The sequence below is a fragment of the Puntigrus tetrazona genome, unplaced genomic scaffold (genome assembly GCF_018831695.1).
Source record: "Puntigrus tetrazona isolate hp1 unplaced genomic scaffold, ASM1883169v1 S000000283, whole genome shotgun sequence".
Classification (NCBI taxonomy): Eukaryota; Metazoa; Chordata; class Actinopteri; order Cypriniformes; family Cyprinidae; genus Puntigrus; species Puntigrus tetrazona.
In genome coordinates, this window is record NW_025047944.1 from 1,382,501 (window position 1) to 1,402,500 (window position 20,000).

At 40.4% G+C, this 20,000-nt stretch overlaps 3 protein-coding genes across 4 annotated transcripts in view; 1 reads left to right on the top strand and 2 right to left on the bottom strand.

Annotated features, from left to right (window-relative positions):
* The window catches only part of LOC122333560 (alpha-actinin-2-like), an 18,813-nt gene extending 17,991 nt beyond the window's left edge, over positions 1–822 (top strand). Inside the window, exons 19-22 of one of the 2 annotated variants that reach the window (XM_043231241.1) lie at positions 267–343; positions 444–481; positions 608–673; positions 747–822. In XM_043231241.1, the coding sequence (XP_043087176.1) occupies positions 267–290 (24 nt within the window). In that variant the 3' untranslated portion in view covers positions 291–343; positions 444–481; positions 608–673; positions 747–822. The remainder of the gene's footprint in view (positions 1–266; positions 344–443; positions 482–607; positions 674–746) is intronic. The other variant, XM_043231242.1, reaches the window with a different exon arrangement.
* A 1,939-nt stretch (positions 823–2,761) lies between these two features.
* The window catches only part of LOC122333476 (C-terminal-binding protein 2-like), a 30,426-nt gene continuing 13,187 nt past the window's right edge, over positions 2,762–20,000 (bottom strand). The window contains exons 3-10 of the mRNA XM_043231110.1: positions 11,037–11,191; positions 10,248–10,392; positions 8,569–8,775; positions 6,828–7,063; positions 5,830–5,903; positions 4,883–5,010; positions 4,690–4,804; positions 2,762–3,405 (exon numbers count right to left, since the gene is read on the bottom strand). Coding sequence (XP_043087045.1) covers positions 3,252–3,405; positions 4,690–4,804; positions 4,883–5,010; positions 5,830–5,903; positions 6,828–7,063; positions 8,569–8,775; positions 10,248–10,392; positions 11,037–11,191 — 1,214 coding nt within the window. The 3' untranslated portion in view covers positions 2,762–3,251. The remainder of the gene's footprint in view (positions 3,406–4,689; positions 4,805–4,882; positions 5,011–5,829; positions 5,904–6,827; positions 7,064–8,568; positions 8,776–10,247; positions 10,393–11,036; positions 11,192–20,000) is intronic.
* Positions 14,811–16,684, bottom strand: LOC122333570. Its single transcript, XM_043231262.1, has one exon. It carries the CDS (start codon positions 16,435–16,437, stop codon positions 14,965–14,967), a length of 1,473 nt encoding a protein of 490 aa, XP_043087197.1. The 5' UTR covers positions 16,438–16,684; the 3' UTR covers positions 14,811–14,964.

Here is a 20,000-nt window from a genome sequence, read left to right on the forward strand (position 1 = left end):
TTTATTATAGTTAACTATTATAGTTATTATAGTTAACTAAAACCGAATATAATAAAATTAAATAAAAAAATTAAATAAATAAAATAAATATATATATATATATATATATATATATATATATATATATATATATATATATATAATATTTTTTTATTATTATTTATTTAATTTTTTTTTATTTATATTCGGTTTTAGTTAACTATAATAACCCTGACTAACTTAACCTGTAACTCACTGCTAACTGATATTTGTGTGTGTTGCTGCAGATTAACCAAAAGACAGTTTACTGAAGGTTTGACCGGTTAACTTCGGCCAAACAGGAAGCCACTGCAAACTAAAACAGGTACTAACTAAACTGTAGAACTGAACACAGTTTGTCCAAGTAGTTCAGTGCTGGATATTCACTCTCTTTACTGTTAACCTATGCTTTATATTTAATGCAGCCGTCACGCTGAGACACTTTGAGTCCATTGAGCTAACTGTACGTAAAAAGATTTGAATTTAAAATGACTCTCTAGCGACTGAATACACTGAAAACTTTGCAAATGATAAAAAAGACGTTTTATCGAAAGTGTCATTTATTAATCGTCATGTCTGTGTTTTGCAGAAGAAGAAGGGCGGCATGGAGACGGATGATTTCCGCGCCTGTCTGATCTCCATGGGTTATGATCTGGTAAAGAGCCGCAGCTGAAGCCGTGTCTGCGAGCTCGTCTGCGGGGTTTGAACACTTCTGTCTCTGTCTGCAGGGGGAGGCCGAGTTCGCTCGCATCATGTCTCTGGTGGACCCCAACGGCTCCGGCCTGGTCACCTTCCAGGCGTTCGTGGACTTCATGACGAGAGAAACCGGAGAGACGGACACCTCGGAGCAGGTCGTCGCCTCCTTCAGGATCCTGGCCGCAGATAAGGTACGGATAAGAGTCGACTCTGATTTGGATGATATTTAGAGATCTGGAGCAAACGAATCTAAATATTCAGAAAATCTCCTTTAAAGCTGTTTTCAAATATTTTTATGGCATGAAATGTACAAAATGTCTTTACTTAATATCCTAATGATTTTTGGCATAAAAGAAAAATGAATAATTTTGACCCATATTGTTGTGTAAAACTGATGGATTTTTTTTTATTTAATCCTAGAGTTATTCTCTAATTATTATTCATTCATTAATAATTAATTGTTATTTATTTATTTGCTCTCATTTTTTTTTCTCTCAAAAAAACAAATGAAGTCACAGAACAAGGAAAAACATTTGATTTTGAAGCGAGAGTAAAGGTTTCAAAGAGATTTAAAAGGAATCTTTTTTTATTTTTGATGCAAGACGAGTTTCTGAGAAGAGAAAAAAGAAAGAAATCAGCTTTTTTTTCACATTGCAGTTCAGGGTTTCCAAGTGTTTTTGTAAATTAGAGTCGTTGTTTTTTTTCATTGGTTTTACAGAAATCTTTTTAAAAAGTTTATTAGTTAGTGTGTGACTTCATGAAGTGCATGTTACACTGAAAAAAAAAACATTCATTTTTGGACAGTGCGATCTACTTTAGCTACATTTCTATGATAAACCAGTTAGTCGACTGACATATTTTTTTAAAATGTAGCCAAAATGAATGGTTTGCATCCAATTAGTCGCTCAAAACATGGAGAATAAGTTTTTTCAGCGTAAAGTGAAGCGGGTCCTGTAAGTGATACTCCGGCTCACTGTGTGTGTGTGTGTGTGTGTGTGTGTGTGTGTGTGTGTGTGTGTGTGTGTGTGTGTGTGTGCGCAGCCGTATATTCTGGTGGATGAGCTGTGTGTGTGTGTGTGGAGCTTCCTCCGTGTGATCAGGCTGTGTGTCTGTGTGTGTGTGTGAGTACTGCATCTCCAGGATGCCTCCGTATGTGTGTCTGTGCTGTGTGTGTGTGTGAGTCCCCGGAGCGCTGGATTACACCTCCTTCTCCTGTGTGTGTGTGCTGTGTGTGTGAGAGTGCGACCTCTGAAACTGTGTGTGTGTGTGTGTGTGTGTGTGTGTGTGTGTGTGTGTGTGTGTGTGTGTGTGTGTGTGTGTGTGTGTGTGTGTGTGTGTGTGTGTGTGTGTGTGTGTGTGTGTGTGTGTGTGTGTGTGTGTGTGTGTGTGTGTGTGTCTGTGTGTGTGTGTGTGTCTGTGTGAGTGTGTGTGTGTGTGTGTGTGTGTGTGTGTGTGTGTGTGTGTGTGTGTGTGTGTGTGTGTGTCTGTCTGTGTGTGTGTGTGTGTGTGTGTGTGTGTGTGTGTGTGTGTGTGTGTGTCTGTGTGTGTCTGTGTGTGTGTGTGTGTGTGTCTGTGTGTGTGTGTGTGCGCCTCTGGCCATCAATGGTGTGTAACACACTCAACATTTACTGAACATCAAAACGTGTTTCAGCTCAAAATAAAGACTTTTATCCATCGCATCTCGTGTTTGTAGAAATTGATTTTTTTCTTCCAATTGAGCTTTTTTTTTTTTGCTCTAAATATGAAATATTATAATATGATTTTTTTTTTAACGATTTATTGCTTTGAGAGAAGTGTACTTTATATGCTGATGATTTGATTTATAGATATATAGTTAGCTTTAGTTCGTTGTGGTCTATGCAATGCAGTTATATGAATAAAAATCTAAGAAAATAAATAAACTTGTTAAAGCAAATATATATATTTAATATTTGTACACAAGCGATGAACATGGATGAAACTAATTCAATTCAAATAAATGCCGACGCAAGAATATATTATATGAAAACATGGTCACAAGCGTATGCTGCAATAAAACGGAGAACGATTCTGAACCTGCATGTTTTATTTGATCTGCACTGATGCTAAAAGTTCACCGTGTACAAGAAACAAATACAAATAATCACAATAAATCAAACGACCTCCCGCTTTCTGACAAACAAACACCTTCAGAAGAACAAACCCAACGAGAGAGGCTTTTTAATGACACTCATCTAAAGCACACACACCTACTGGTCTCCAGACGCCTCGCCGTATAAAAACACTAACAGGAACGGTGGGGGAAATGATTTTCCTGAGTCGTACAGTGAAGTGAAGCCAAGAACCAAAACCTCGCCGAAGAGAAAACATCTGCTGGTACGAGAGAGAAACTGCAGAGATCACAGTCAAACAAAACACACGAGAAAGAGATTTCGTTCGGTGTTTCACTCCTTGGCTGAAGTCTGAGGGCCCCGGCCAATCGGAGCAGAGCGCTGAGCTGTCAGGGGGGCGTGGCTTCGGCCGTCGCTGTTGCCTGATTGGTTGAAACGATGCCGATGTTATTGCTCGCTCAGATGCTCTCTGCTCTCTCCGTGTTTGGACGGCTGCTTTGGGGACGGCGTCTGGGAAGACCGGTTTACGGCGGTCAGTGAATGGGTCACCGGAACCAGACCCTCCAGACCCGCTGCCGCTCCGGCCGGACCTGACGGGAACCTGCGGGAGAGGGCAAAGGTCACCGTGCAGACGTGAGAATGACAAGTGAAGTGCAGATATTTGGTACGTTTCTTTACTTCTAAGAACTAAGAACTTCAAAGGTGATTTTCCTCAATATTTAGATTCCAGATTTTCAAGTGTTGTCCGATCCTAACAAACCAGACCTGAGTGGAAAGATTATTTAATATCAAATTAACTTTTTTGTGGTCCAGGATGATGTGTATTGCATTATTATTACTATTATCATTATTATTATTATTGAAAACAACTATAAAATCTACTATAAAAATTTGTGTTAAAGTGAAATAAAATACAAATATTAGGTTAAAAACTGCAAGGAAAATGAGAAATGTTGTCTTGGCATTGAAATAAAAAATAAAATATTACATGAAAAACCTACCAATGAAAATGAGAAATGGCCTTGGCGACTAATTGAGAAACACAGTCAAATATAATAAAATATATAAATAAAGAAAAGGGAAAAGATTAATTGAATGCAATAAAATAACATCAAGTAAAACATTAGATGAAAAACATAAATGTAAAATTTGAAATGTTGAAAAAATTAAATAGATGAAAAAGTTGAAGTATAAGTTTTCCTAAAACTCAAATATATGTAAATTAAAACTAAATATTTTAAATATACAGTATTTAAAAAATATATATTTAACAATTATTAATTAATATTTTTACAAAATATCAAATATTCATTTTAAATGAAAAGCTAAAATATAAAATGGAAAAAAAATATTTCTGTTCCTTGGCAAGAAAAATTAGTTTTTTTCCTTTATGTTTTTCATCTAATATTTAGATTTTATTTCAACTTTATTTAAATTTTTTTTTTTTTGTTAAAGATTTTTAAAAATAACTACAATAAAGGATGCTCGCTTATAGAAATTTAGATCTAGACCTCTACATAGAGGAAGGTTTAGAAAACAGGGAAGAGTTGGAAACTAAACTCATGACTTAAGCTAAAGCCTGAGGGAGGGTGTGGCCATCAGGGGTCAAAGGTCAAAGCAGCAGAGAGAAAGAGACGGGCGTCTGATATTTTTTTTTACCTGCTCTCGCTTTAGGCATTGATTTTGTCTTGGGGGGCGGAGCCAGTAGTGATGGCCTGCAGTGATTGGTTGACTTGGCTGCGTGAGAGAAGCAGATTGGGCGGTGGCTCAGAGTTAAAATCATGTCACGTGACTCTGTGGGGCGGAGCTTGCGGGGTTATTCGCGTGACTGGGATCGCGGTGAAACAATGAATGACGGTGAACTCGAGAAAGATTAATATCGAACCTGTAGGCGGCGCCGTTGAGCTCGGGGTGAACCTGCTGCTCCATCAGAGCCCAGGAACCCGATGAGACGAAGAACTCCTTATTGACACAGTTCCTCAGACTGTCAGGAATCCGGCCTGAGACACGCAGAGAAAGAGTTTTAATCAGATCCGGTCAGCTGGTTAGTGACAGATGGCTAGCTGATTAGCGTGTACCTGTGATGGCTCTCCGGATCTCTGTAGCAGCTGCTTCTCTCATCTCCAGAGACGCCTGCTCGCTGTACCAGGCTGTGTGCGGCGTACAGATCAGGTTAGGAGCGTCTTTCAGAGGACCCTGCGCAAAGCTACACACACACACACACAACCGAGCGCTGATATGATACGGTACAAATGGTCAAAGAAATCAGCGCATCAGTAATATTACAGTGATGTCTTTGTTCCCATTAGCACTGAAAATGTTCTCTCATGTGAAGAGTTTTATAGTAGAATAAAGATGTTTTTTTTTTTTTATCTCTGCTGCTCATGAAGGCTGCATTTATTTGTTCACTCAAAATACTGAAAATATTATCACTATTTAATCAAGCGGTCTTCTATGTGAATCTATATTAAAATGTAATTTATTGAATTTTTTCGCTTAGAAAATCATTCGTAAAATATTAGAATATATATTTTTTTTATTATAAATCTTAATGCCATAAAAATATACTTAATCTAATAAAATGACAAAAGGCCACAAGAAAATTACAAACCTAAAAAACTGTATGAATTCATATAAATAGTTGATAAAATATAAAATTTAAAATCAGACCTTGGAAATTGAACTGAGCTGAACTAAGATGTAAAATTTTTACATCTAACTAAATTAAACAAGTTTTCATTGAGGTACTGAGATTAATAAAACTAAAAACATAAAAATATATAAACTATTTAAATTTACAATGAATTAAAACAAAAAACAAAAATGTACAATACAATCGTGACTTAACTATATGTATAATTCTTTACATATAACCTAAATTCATCAGCTTTGAATAGCATTCCTACCTCAAAAGACTATTAAGACATTCAAATAAGGCATTATAATACAGAAGAATCTTGATTGAATTCCTCTGGAAGTTTAGTGCTGAACAGACTGGATGCACTGAGCAGATAAAGGTCTTCACCTGAAGGGTTCGGTCTCGTGAACATCGAGAGCAGCTCCTCGTATCCGGCCCTCCTTTAACGCTTGAGCCAGAATTCATCTACCTCTGGAGCCGTGTTAGTGTCTCACCCACACACACACACACACACACACACGGTCACACACACCGTGAACACACACAGAGCAGCACACACACCACACACACACACACACACACACACACACACACACACACACACACACACACACACACACACACACACACACACACACACACACACACACACACACACACACACACACACACACACACACACACACACACACACACACACACACACACACACACACACACACACACACACACACACACACACACACACACACACACACACACACACACACACACACACACACACACACACACACACACACACACACACACACACACACACACACACACACACACACACACACACACACACACACACACACACACACACACACACACACACACACACACACACACACACACACACACACACACACACACACACACACACACACACACACACACACACACACACACACACACACACACACACACACACACACACACACACACACACACACACACACACACACACACATACACACACACACACACACACACACACACACACAGGTGTAATGACCAGAGGCTACATCACTATGACTCATTACATAGAATCAGTTCATTCTGAGACCTCGGAGGTCAAAAATTTGGAATAATGAAGATTTTTAGTGTTTTTTTAAAGTCTCACCAAGGCTGAAGAGCAGCAAGTCAGAATATTAGAATGACCCTGAAGGATGATGCTGAAAATGCAGCTTCGATCACAGAAATAAACTGAATTTAACAGATATTCACATTGCGCTAGCTGTTGCAAATGACAATAATATTTTTTGCAGTATTCTAATAAATCCAGCCTTGGTGAGCAGAGAGAAACTATTCGATATTCGCAAATCGTAATTATTTCAAACTTTGTGTGTGCTGAAGAAGACCTGTTTGATGGTGAAGTCGTTGATGAGGTGATGGTTGTGTTCGTTCAGGTTGCAGTGCAGCGAGACGCAGTCGCTCTGATAAAGCAGGTCCTGCAGTGTGTAAACACGCTGGACGCCCAGGGAGCGCTCCAGGCCGTCCTGCAGGTACGGGTCGTAGAAGATCACGTTAAAGCCGAACACTTTGGCCCTGACGGCGACGGCCTGCCCTGAACGACCTGCCACACACACACACACACACACACATCAACACTAGAAACTATTACAGTCATCCTTTAATACAGAAAAAGCCATTATACTGACTGTCAATGAGATGCTTGAGAGGTCAAAGGTCATTCATGTAATTCATCAAGGAAATAATAAAAATGATATAATGTTTGTTATATATATATATCATAGTATACATTATATATACAGTAATATAATATATATATATATATATATATATTTAAAGTATAATATATAATGTAGCTACTGGGGGGTGCCTCAGGGCTCAGTTCTAGGACCGCTTCTTTTCTCTTTCTACTGGGTTCTGTCATTCAGAAACATGGCTTTTCATTTCACTGTGATGCCGATGACACTCAACTCTCCCTCTCATTGCATCCTGATGATCTGACGATAGACATTTCTTGTCGGATGAAGGACCGACTCGACCTTCGACTCAACCTCGCCGAGACAGAACTGCTTGTGGTTCCATCAAACCCATCCCTTCATCTCTCCGTTTCACCGCTTCAACCGCAAGCCCTTCAAAGACAGCCAGAACCTCGAAGTTGTGATCGGCTAAAACCGTCCGGTCCTGCAGATTAGCTTTTTGTCAACATCAAGAAGATCTGGCCCTTTCCTTTGGAACATGTTTCCCAGCTCAAGCTCTTGTTCCGTCCAGGCTGAATTATAGCAGGTCTTCCAGACCAATTAATACGACTAATCCAGAACGAAGCAGCATGATTCATTTTTAACGAGCCGAAGAGAACACAGCTTTCATGAGTTCCCACAGGCTACCAATAGCTGCTCGCATAAAACTCAAGGCATTATTTGCCAACAAAACCACGTCTGGCTCTGCACATTTATCTAAATTCAATACTTAAGTGCCTCTAGAAGCTTGCGCTACAAGTGAACGCCGCTTCATTCTTCATCCCAAAGAGGCACAAAATCACTTTTACAGACCTTTTCATTAAAAGTTCCCTCCGACTCAATCCGAGTCCCAAACCATCTTAAAGAATCAGATAAAAACACACCTCTTCCGTCTTTATTTCACCATTTTGCTTTGATGTGAAAGGGCTTTTATATTTACCAAAAATTTATTTTTTTACATGAAAATTAATAACAAACAAGCAAGCACTTCCCAGATTTAAAAAGTAACGTAATGCTGTGCTTTCCTTAAAAAAGTAAAACATCAAACGCAAAAAAGTAACGCAATGAGTTACTCTTTAAATAACGCAATATTGTACTCAGGCTGTAAATTCTGCAGACAAACAGCGTGAATAAATAATACAAATAAATTTAAAATATAAAAATTTCTTTTTTAAAGAAACTACACATCTGAATGACTGATTCGTTCATAAATGAAGCAAGTGACTGCTTTCATGAATGGTTCATTGAATCATTGATTCACTCGATTCGTTTAAAGATGTGCACTGATTAATGAAACACTGCTGTGTTTTACTTACTTTTTTTATTGAGTAACGCACTACTTTTAAAGGTATCTCTGCCTGTAATCTCTCACCGAAGCCGATGAGTCCGAGTGTTTCTCCACGGATGCGCGCCGCTCCGGACGCCACTTCACGAATCTGCTCCACGCTCTGAACACGCGTGCCCTCCCGCAGCGCCTGATACAGCCACGTGTTCCTGCGGTACAGATTCAACACGTGACACAGCGTCGAGTCGGCCGTCTCCTCCACCGCCGCCGACGGGATGTTACACACCGCGATCCCTGCACACACACACACACACACACACAACCTCAGAAACACACAGAACATCACTGAAATATCAGCAGTGCTGGGAACGGAAATAGAACGGGTTACAGATTACGAGATACAACCCGAATTATCGAAATGTTGGGACTTTTTTTGGGCGGAGGCTCTCGAATCTGTGTGTGTTAAAAAGATTGCAAATGTCATCATCTACAGATTCAGAGCAGCAAGAGAAATCTGTGTGTGTGTAAGGTACAAGGACGGAGACACGTGACCTACAGCATTACAGTTAAAACAATGAGCTCATTTTGTGCGTAAAGTTGTGCATTTCTCGGTTTAAACATTTGTTGTATTCTTTGTGTTCTGTTAGTCTGTGTCCTGAATCAAAACTGAGATCCACTACTTTTGACAGGCTTTGTAGATTATATCAACATTTTTTACATTACATTACAATAACTACTTTTATATGTACAAAATATACAACTTAAAACCCCAAATGAAAATTACTCATTAATTTAACAAAACCGCTTTTACCCCGATCAATTCCCTGACCTCTGACCTCCCATCTGAAAAAAATATTGGGATTTGAAATTCTCCCGGGATTCGGGATCTTTCTGTTTCACTTAAATTGCTTTATTAAAGAAATCTAATCGATTACTTTTCTAATGAATGCTTTCAACTGTTAATCACTTTGAAACACGTGCCAAGGTTTATAATAATTTAATCTTAAAGCGCGCCACCACAGAATCAGACTTTAGCGGCTCCTTTTTTACTCGGAGATCATTTTGAGCTTAAATACAGATTTAAAATTATAACATGGGATTGATACTGTTTTTTTGAAATCAAATATTTGAGGGAAAACACTGGCATGTAACAATGCCTTGAGGAAAACATACAACCTTTTTGCTTTTAAGGAAAGAAACCAATCAAATATATATATATATATATATATATATATAGTACTAAAATTGCCTGGTAAAGCTAAAACAGAAATAAAGTATTAATATTTTAATAATAAATTCAAATATTAGATGATAATCTTAAAATGTAAACATATTTTAAAAAATTGATAAATTTAAATTGATGTATTAAGTCAATGAAAATAGAATTCATATTAAATAATGACAAATGCACAAAATGTTATAATACTTATAATAAATAAAATTTAAAACCAATAATATAATATTAATATTAATACTAGCTATAACGCAGTACAAATAATATTAAAATAGCACTAGCACTGGGACAGGTAGAGTTGTGATATAACTATATTTAATTCTTCATTAAATATCTCCATGCACAAAAAAAAAAAAAAAGCTGAGCTGCTTCAGTCCAGCAAGTGTTCCTCTGGAGATATGACTGCAGTTATTCTGAAGATCAGTCCAGATTTGACACCAAAAGCATGTGTACACTTACACTAGCAGATAAAACCAGTCAGGAGATCTCAGCGTGTTCATGCACAGCGGTGTTAGTGTTAGCTGTTCATCACCTAGCTCTCCGGCCGCTTTGATGTCGATGTTGTCGTATCCGCTGCCGATGCGGATGATGATCCTGAGCGCTTTGAACTTCTCCAGATCTTCTCGAGTCAGAGTGATGGTGTGATACATCAGAGCGCCGATGGCCTCGTTCAGGACCTGCACAAAGGCCAGCACACTCCTGCTATCCCATGATGCTTCACTCTAGATAACGTTCTGTCAACTGTTTTTTTAATTCTGTCCCACCAAAGATTCTGTTCCTACTGCGACACAGTATCTGTAAACACTGAATTTATCGAGAGATCATTACGATGCTTTGGAAGCTGGTCTGAAGTGGGCTTATATTCAGTAACTAAAACAAAAAATTGAAATAAAACAATGAAAATAAATTCAGCAATAGAGTAAAAGAAAATGTTAAATGCTGCCTTGGCAACTGACTAAAAAATAAGTTTATATATATATATATATATATATATATATATATATATATATATATATATATATATATATATAATAATTTTTAAGGTTATTAAAGGTAACTAATTTATTGACATATTTAACAAAACTCATAAAAACATAAATAAACATAACTAAATAATTAAAACTTGTGTGTATACACGTGTGTGTGTGTGTGTGTGTGTGTGTGTTTGTTTATGTGTGTATACAAGTCTGTGTATGAGTGTTTGTGTGTGTGTGTGAGTAAAATAATTTTTAGGTGTGTGTGTGTGTGAGTATGAGAGAGTGTGAGTTTGAGTGCACGTGTGTGTGAGTAAGAGAGTGTGTGTGTGTGTGTGTGTGTTCACCTTCTCGTGGATCTCCTGTGTGGACTGTGCGTCACAGAAGGCCACGGTTGCCAGATCTTTGAGGATGGGCATCTCCACCGTACAGTCCCGGCCGTCCAGCAGAGCCACCAGAGGACGGGGATGCATCGGCCCGTTGATGATCTGAGGCCTGATACCTGCACACACACACACACACACACACACACACACACACACACAGAGCAGAACTTTAGTGCTTTTGTATTTGATGGCAAATATGAAACATTCAGAGTTTTATAGTCTCCTTTGTTTATTGTTTTTTATTCAACAACCAGTGAACACAAACTTATACCACACACACACACACACACACACACCTCAGTCTCCAAAAGCACTTAAGGAGATTTCAGAGCATCTGATTTCAACCCAGTGACATCATACAGGAAGTTCAGATTAAGACGAGGGAGAACGAGCCAATCGGAGTCCAAAATAGCAGACTGTTAATGCAGTACACAGATAGAGTAAACCCTACGAGAGTATCTCAGTATACTATTACAAACACTGGAAAACTGCTCCTTCATTTCTGTGGCAGCCTGAGAAATAAAGAATCTGTCAGGAACATAGATGTGATATGTGTTATTACGGCACATTTTGAATCACATGAATTGTCATTTGAAACAATAACGTATAGAAACGTAAATCACTAAAAACACATGACTTATAATAAATGAAGGGCATAACCGATCGACATTTAGACGGGTCTTGCCCTCATATCAAGTGCTTTTCCATTGAAATGAATTCTCTTGACCAAAATCATAACTGAATCTGATCTGACCATAGCATATCTAAATCCACACCGTTTCCCAAAACACACCTTTATTCATTAATTCTTATTAAAGTATGAGACAAAATACCTGACGCACATTAATAAATGACTCCAGTGGAACATGTGTTTGCACTCAATAATAAATGAGTGAATGCAAAAATAATAGAGAGCAAAACACATCAGGGCTGCGTATAATAGTATAACCTGAAGAGGTGTTCGTTGTTTCTCTCTCTCTTTATTTTTTGAGGATGTACACTATGTTTAAGTTTTCAGATTACAGTTTGTGTCATTCAGGAGTGAAAAAACAGCGTTTTAAACCTGAATCAGTTTAAACACAGGAGCTTCCCCTCATTTGGACTGAATCTGTTCGGCTCGATTCACACAGAATCACACGAATCATCATCACGATTCACTCAGTAGCAACAAACACACACACCACTCAGAATTTCACACCTACTTCCGAGTCAATCTTTCTGATTATAAAGCACATTTACGACAAATGGCGCTTGATATATCTCTAATGACTGGTTCACTGTGGCCCGAGCGCTTCTGGGAGATGAGAAGAACAGGCTGAAATCTCATGATTAAAAAATAAAAACGAAAACAAAAGAGTAACACACAGTCGGTGTGGATATTCAATATCCAGGAGCCGTTCCATTTACAACGAATGAATTATTCACGCCGACCTCCATCCAGAGACACAGACACGCTTCATATCCAAACTCGGCGGTACAAACATATAAACACCGTCTCAAAACTCATAACATCTCACCTTGGAGGATTTATACTTAAGATTACATAACCACACACACACACACACACACACACACACACACACACGTCTTTAATCGCTTCTGTCTTTCTACAGGACATGTACTGAAAACACAAACTGACTCATCCTGCTGCACACATAAGCTAATTAACCCTTCCATACACGTCTTCATTACCCATAATGCACCGCAGCCACAGGTGTTCTGGGCGTAAGCAGGTTCAGATGATCCTCCAGCGGGTCACGTGTCTCTCTCACACACACACACACACACACACACACACACACGTGTCACTGACCTGCGGCGAGCTCCATCCGGCTGTGGTCAGATTGGTCGGTGTATGTTTGCCGGTGAGCGCCGGACGCTGATGTGTTTAACAGCACCGGTAATAAACTACTTATGAAACCAACCAACCGAGAGAGTTTAAGACTACAGACAGAGTACCGCCCTCTCAACACACACACACACACACACACACACACAACTCTGCATAGCTATCTTTTTGAGGACATACACTGACGCAACGCAATCTCTAGCTCTTTACCCTAAACCTACCCATCAGAACTAAATGTCTCGCCTAAACCCTGACCCTAAACCTACCCTTTACCCAACTATAACCTGATCCCTAAAATCAAGTCTTGACTCTTTATAGAGCTCTCAGAAAGTGAGGACCGGCCGAAATGCCCTCATTTTACACAATTCTCCTCACTCTGATGATCTAAAACTCAAACTGACCTTCACGAAGATAGCTGTACAAGTACACACACACACACGCATGAACACAATCACACACGCACGCACACTATCACACACACGCACGCACACACACATGCACACACGCACGCACACACACAATCACGCACATACACACTTCTTGAGTTTGAGCTTTATTAATTCGAATGCTGATTATGTGTTTCTAAAAAAAAGCTAATTTGTAACTGTCCTCACAGAAAGAAAGAAAGAAAGAAAGAAAGAAAGAAAGAAAGAAAGAAAGAAAGAAAGAAAGAAAGAAAGAAAGAAAGAAAGGAAGAACACAGGGCAGGAATGAAGGAGGAAACATAGTAAAGCATTACTCTTCTAAAGAAACTTTAAGTTGAATCAATATTATGTCTCTTAATGTAAACATTTTCTTAGCCTTTTTGCAACGTTTAGCATTTAATATTGTTGCAACGTTTTTTCAACATTAAAACAACTAACATCATGCACACTTGTGTGCCGAAACAGAACTCTTTACACATCAGATCTGCCTCCAAAACACCAGCAACCTTCAGCCGACTCCTCAAGTGCACTGAACACACAGAAGAACCTCGAAGAGCCCTCCTCGGTTTCCACCGTTTCACTCCTAAAAAAACCTAAAATGTCAAGCGAGGCTTATCAAGCGAGTTTCTCCAGTCGAGAGTCTCTAACGTGTTCTCAGAGGACCGTGTCTTTGAATATCCTATTAACCCTAATGAGATTTTAGCCTCTAAGACTCTGATTAGGCCTGCAGAGAGGAACGGTGCTCAAACACTGTTCACTGAAGAGAGAGAAAACGCTGCGGCTCTAAACGTGCAGTAATGCATAATCACGGCCCCAAAAGGGCTGAATGTCAGCAAAACGGCTCGCAGAGAATCATAAGTTCAATATTACGGTTAAACTTGTGGCAGCGTCTTAAAATACCGCAGGTCTGAAAACACGTTCACGCACGCTTAAGTTCAAGGTCAGTAAAAAACTGCTGCAAACAATGTTTCTGAAGCCGAGTCTATTCAAGTAATTTGAGAAGTTCAGCTAGGATCACAAACACCGAATCACTAGAGGGGGTATATATAAATAGTCTCCTAATCTAAAAACAGAGCGTTTAGCTAAATCTGCTTTGCACGTCCAAATATTCTAAAACCGCCTATATACTTCAGAAAGCAATTAAGAATTGCTTCTAAAAAACAGTCTACACCATCCATATTAGCACTGGGCAATGATTAATTAATGTGTGCATGCTATATGTGTGTGTACTGTGTTTATTTATTATGCATGTAAAAGTACACACACATGCATGTATATATTTAAGGAAAATGTTGTGTTTATATATTAAATATACTGGTATATAATATAAACTATATAAATATACCCAGCACACATATATATTACATGTGACCAAGGACCACAAAACCAGTTTCTTTGCATCAAAAATATCTTTTCATCGATGCTTGGTTTGTTAGGAATACATCTATTTGAAAATCTGACCACAAATATCCTCGTGCCACTTATGAGTGGTTTTGTGGGTCACACATAAACGAAAACTGTTATTTTAGACGCAATTAATTGTTTCCCGGCACTATTGCTAAAAGCAAGGTACACGTAGAGCACATTTAAAGGGGAAGCAAAGAATAAACAACGCCTAAACATCAACAAGCACAAACCCGAAAACTAGGTAAAGAGAGAGGTAGGGACAGACAGAAATGAGGTTGTTACTTGTATCAGGCGAAGCCATGGTGGAAACAATGACCGGAGGTCCGGTTCTGCGGGTTTGCTTGTTGTTAGGATTAATGGTCTGAGGCTGGAGGGCTGAGGATGCCGGAAGAATAGCACTCTCCACCGGCGCTGCTCCCTTACGCAGTAACTGAGGGCTGTGATGAGGGCTATGAGAAGGAGAGAGAGGAGGAAGGTTAGGAGGGCGCTTCATCAGCTCCATAGGGCTGTACGTACTGGAGAAGGTCTTGGGGGCCACTCCTGGAGTCGTCGGGGCTTGTTGTTGAGCGGGCAGGGCGGACATGGCCAGGCCGGTGTGGGCGTTGTACAGAGGTCTCGTCTGAGCGGCGTAGCCCCCCGGACTGACCGGAAGACCCCCGATCGAGCGGACCCCCGGATACGTTGCGGTTTCGAGGAGATGCTGAGATGGAGCGCTGCTCGGCCGGCGTCCCAGGAACTCTCCCATCCTCGGAGAGACGGACTGGAGGGCGCTGGGAGGCTGCTGGATGAGGCTCCCGTCCACGCCGAGGCCCTGGGGCTGCATGTAGAGGTCGTTGCGATGGCTGAAGCTGTTCGAACGGCCCCGCAGGACCGCGCCGCCCGTCGCCCCCGTCTTGCAATTGAGGACCACTCGAGAAAGCACCCGTGCTTGTCCCAGATTAGGAGCGACGGAGCGCACGTCGTGGTCTTCCATCACAGCGAGCATGGAGGTGGAATCGAAGCCTTGCTGCAGGAGGAGAGTGATGGTGCTCTCCGACAGACCCTCGGAGCGCAGGAGAGCTAGGAAACTGGGGTCCACGGTTCTCTTGGGGTCCCCCGCCGGAGGGTGATGGACGGCCCCCGGGTCGTATGCAGGGTCGTAAGGCATCCGTTGAGTCGGCACAGAACCGTACGCGGGGTTCCCTCGAGGAAGAGTCCCGTCCATGACCGACGCTGTAGGGTCCACTACTATGCAGGTGGATCCAGAATCCAGCGGAAGGCCGTTGACGTCACCGTATACGGAGTGCTCTCCCGGGAACCTAGAATCGATGCCGAAGCAAGCCGGTGAGGCGGCTCTGCTGCGAATACGCTGGCTGTCTGGGATCATCTTGATGGCTAGAGAATCCCTGTACAAGCGGCTGATCTCATGAGCCGAGGGAGGAGGAGGAGGAGGTGGAGGTGGAGGAGGAGGAGGAGGAGGAGGAAGAGCTCCGGGCACAGGACCAGGAGTGGTTGCCCTAGCTTGCCCTTGATCCCAAGCGGTCCTGACCCCTCCAGCGGCCAGGCCATAATGCGAGCCTGATCTGCTCAGCATGTGCTGGTTTCCTTTATAAAAGCCCTGCAGATCTTCCGGTGGCTGGGCCGAGAGAGCGATATCAAAAGGGTAGTAATCCGGAGGAGGAACGGTGCCACGGACAGCCATGAGATTCCCGCTTGATTCAGTGGAAGCAACCCATCAGCCGACAAACAGAGGAGCTGCTTGCAAACGCTGCTACGCTACAGAACGGAAGGCTGATGTTTGGCGAGGAAAGAGGAGAGGACGGTTGTGAGGAGGGGAAAAAGCAGGTGTTTGATTTCTCCTCTCATGTTTCCCTCGAAGGTGTGCGATTTCACCTGATCTCTGGCCGACATTTCTTTTTTGCATCACTTGAGGTCGTGCTATCATGTGACTGGCAGGTAAACCCTGAATTATTTAGCTTTGGAAACATAAGCGAGTCAGAACGAAGATGAATAGGGCAACGCGACATCTCAGTAACACAAACTTACAGACTTAAAGAATAGCTCACCCAAAAATTTTTATTCTGTCATCATTTACTCACCCTTTGACTTCCATAGTAGGAGCTAAAATACTATGGGAGTCAATGGACTGGTTACAAACTTATCGTGTTCAGCAGAAATAAAAAAATCATACTGGTATGGAATGGAAATAGTTCTCATTTTTGGGTTGAACTATTCCTTTAACGCACGAGCTGGATTCTGAATGCTCTCAGCCATCGGGTTTTCATTTTGGGAGAAAACAGAAGGACAGCGCTTTGGCGAAGGGCTCATGCTAATCCAAAGGGGTTTATCCTTCCCTACTGGCCCCACTACAGCGCCGAGAGATTAGTCCAAATAAAACCAACTTAATACCACTGTCTCTATGACAAACACTCAAACTGTCAACTCATCCCGTGTCTCAATCTCTGCCAAACATTTCATGCAGATTTCTCTTTAGTGTCAGCAACATAAAGCTCTATAGTGCGACTGGTCGCCATATTTACTTTGTTAATCTTTGTTTAATCCTCACACAGAACACTTCACAGAGATTCACTAGTAGTGAGGACGGTTTGGTTTAATTGGTTTATATTCATTCTATGTATTTGTCAGTTTAGGGATAGTTCATTTCAAGTAGTGCAACACAACTTGGCTTTTTTTTTTTTTACATTGATCTCTACGCACCGGTATCACAAACCCAAAGGAAATGTTATTTTAGTTCAACCCATCTTCATGTGGGTTATACAGATGTTTAAAAAAGGCTCATATTAAAAGTGATAAAGTCTCTGGAGCACAGAAGCAGTCCTCAGCAACAATACATCGAATTTTACAATTTACAACAAAAATCATTAGGATATTAATGCAAAGATCATGTTCCAAGAAGATATTTAGTACATTTCGTACCATAAATATATCGAAATGCATAATATGCATTGCTAAGAACTTCATTTGGACAACATTAAAGGCGATTTTCTCAATATTGTTTAATTTTTTTGCCCCCTCAGATTCCAGATTTATAAATACTGTCCTATTCTAACAAACTACGCATCAATGAACATCTTATTTAATCAGCTTTCAGAAGACGTACGCATCTCGATGTCAGCACTATTCCTCCATATTCACATTTAAAGGTTGGAAAGGGCACCTTTTAAGCTGGTAAACGGTGATAAACTCACACACACACACCATATTAAAGGCTTAAATGACTCCTACAGCAACTGATGAGCTATATGACTCTGATGAAGAACTGTTTATTCCAATTATTATTAATAAATGTATCCGTTCATTGACATAGTCTGTGTCTTCTCTTCCTAAAGGTTCTTCTAAAGCACAGCGCTCAGTGTAGAATATCTTTATACTACTATCTTCAGACAGACATGCAGTCAAACGCCGGCTCTTTCTTGAGTCTTACTCCACCAGCTGCCCTGTGGTTTATTTCTCTCTGGAAGAACATTCACACGCAATGACGGGTCAGTGTCTTCATGAATAGTTCACAGTCCTTCCAGAGTCTGGAAATATCTGCGAAAAAGGCCCAACAAACATAAACATATCTGACAGCAGCTCCCTGAAAATAGAGCCCATCCTTCTTTTAAGGCAAAGCCTTAAAATAAACCCAGCAGACCAAAAACACGTCTCCAGTGACTGTTCTTATGCTTACGGAGCAGAGCGGCATTATCATAATCACATTACCACAGCAGAAGAAGAAGAATTTTATGCAAACATTACACAGATAGGTTTTACCTGAACACGTACATGATGATATTAAATCTTACAAAACATCCATACGCTATTTATTCTTATAATCAGAAATCCTCATCAGTTTACTTTAGATTGACTTAGAACAATCTGTAGAAAACAAATACGCTTGAAAGAAAGTCCAGCCCTAAAACTAATCATCAGTGAAGCTTGAGCAATTGAATAATTGCAAATTGCCATGAGAATGTGTTTCTGAGTCTGGTTTCTCCCAAGGTTTTTCTTCTCCATTCTGTATGGATGGGGTTTGGTTCCTCTGTCTTCTTTGTTGGGGACACTTAACTTCTAGTGACTATCGTTGAATTGACTACAGAGACCGTCTCTGCATTTAATAACAAACTGTTCACTCTCTTCATTATACATCCCTGTCATTATACTGTACAGTGCTTTGATGAAACCTGTGTTGATGAAAGCACTATATAAATGAAAATGATTGATTGATTGATTGTGTTGGAATGCAAGGAAAAGTTGAAAACATTTTTATAACCTTTATAGTCAAGAAAAACAGACATTTTTTAGAAATTAAAAACTCAAATAATGCTGTATTTTGTATTAAATTAAATGAAAAGTAAATAATCAATTGATATTATATATTGATCGAAACTAAAGTTAGTAGAATGTTCTAATAAATGTTTCCATAAACGTAAATAATTACAACAAGAAAACATTTACATTCGAATATTGAAATAACATTCAAATGATTCGAATCAAGATTCTTAGAATGTTACAAATTTCAATTTCAGCACTATTGTAACCTTTAAATAATTAGTAAATAAAGACATTTCAGAAACATTTTAAAGCAATGATCCCACAATGATCCTTGATTCTGATTGGTTGAGCCAATACACCTTTCTAGAAAAATACACCTTTGTTTACATGTGCGTGTTGCTCGGCAGCAAGCTTCTGAAGCTACTTGGGGATCATTGCTATATCATAGCCTCAATTTGTGACCTAGCAACCGCTGAGAACGCCTTAGCAACCACCTACTTCATCCAAACACCTGCTACAGAGCTACTGGCCAACGAAACCTCGGAGGAGCTCAATGTAATAAAATAAAAAGTCTCCTACACACACACACACACACACACACACACACGGTTTCTGAAAGCTGACTCTCAAACCCGCAGAAACACAGCAGATCTACAAAACCATGCCACAGGAATTAATATCGCGGCGAAGGCGTCTGCAAGCGTTTCCTTCGGAGATGCGCTCGTGACATTTCGAGCGCAGCGCTCCGGTCTGCGGGAGATGTGAGGTGTTTCGCATCAGGGTGAAAGTTTAAAGCGCCGCTGAGCGCATTAACGCTCCGACACGAGAGGAGAGGAAAACACATGTTAATGTAACGGACAGCTGCGGAGGAACATCTGCAGAAGGCCTCCTGCAACTACAGCAGCGTGTGATGGAGCTCAGACCCTCCCTCACGAGATGAAGCCAGACGGAGCAACAGATGGAGACGCCACGAGACCAGAGGAGACGTCC

Coding starts and splice junctions, on each gene's coding strand:
- LOC122333570 (XM_043231262.1), bottom strand. CDS start 16,437: ATGGCTGTCCGTGGCACCGTTCCTCCTCCGGATTACTACCCTTTTGAT.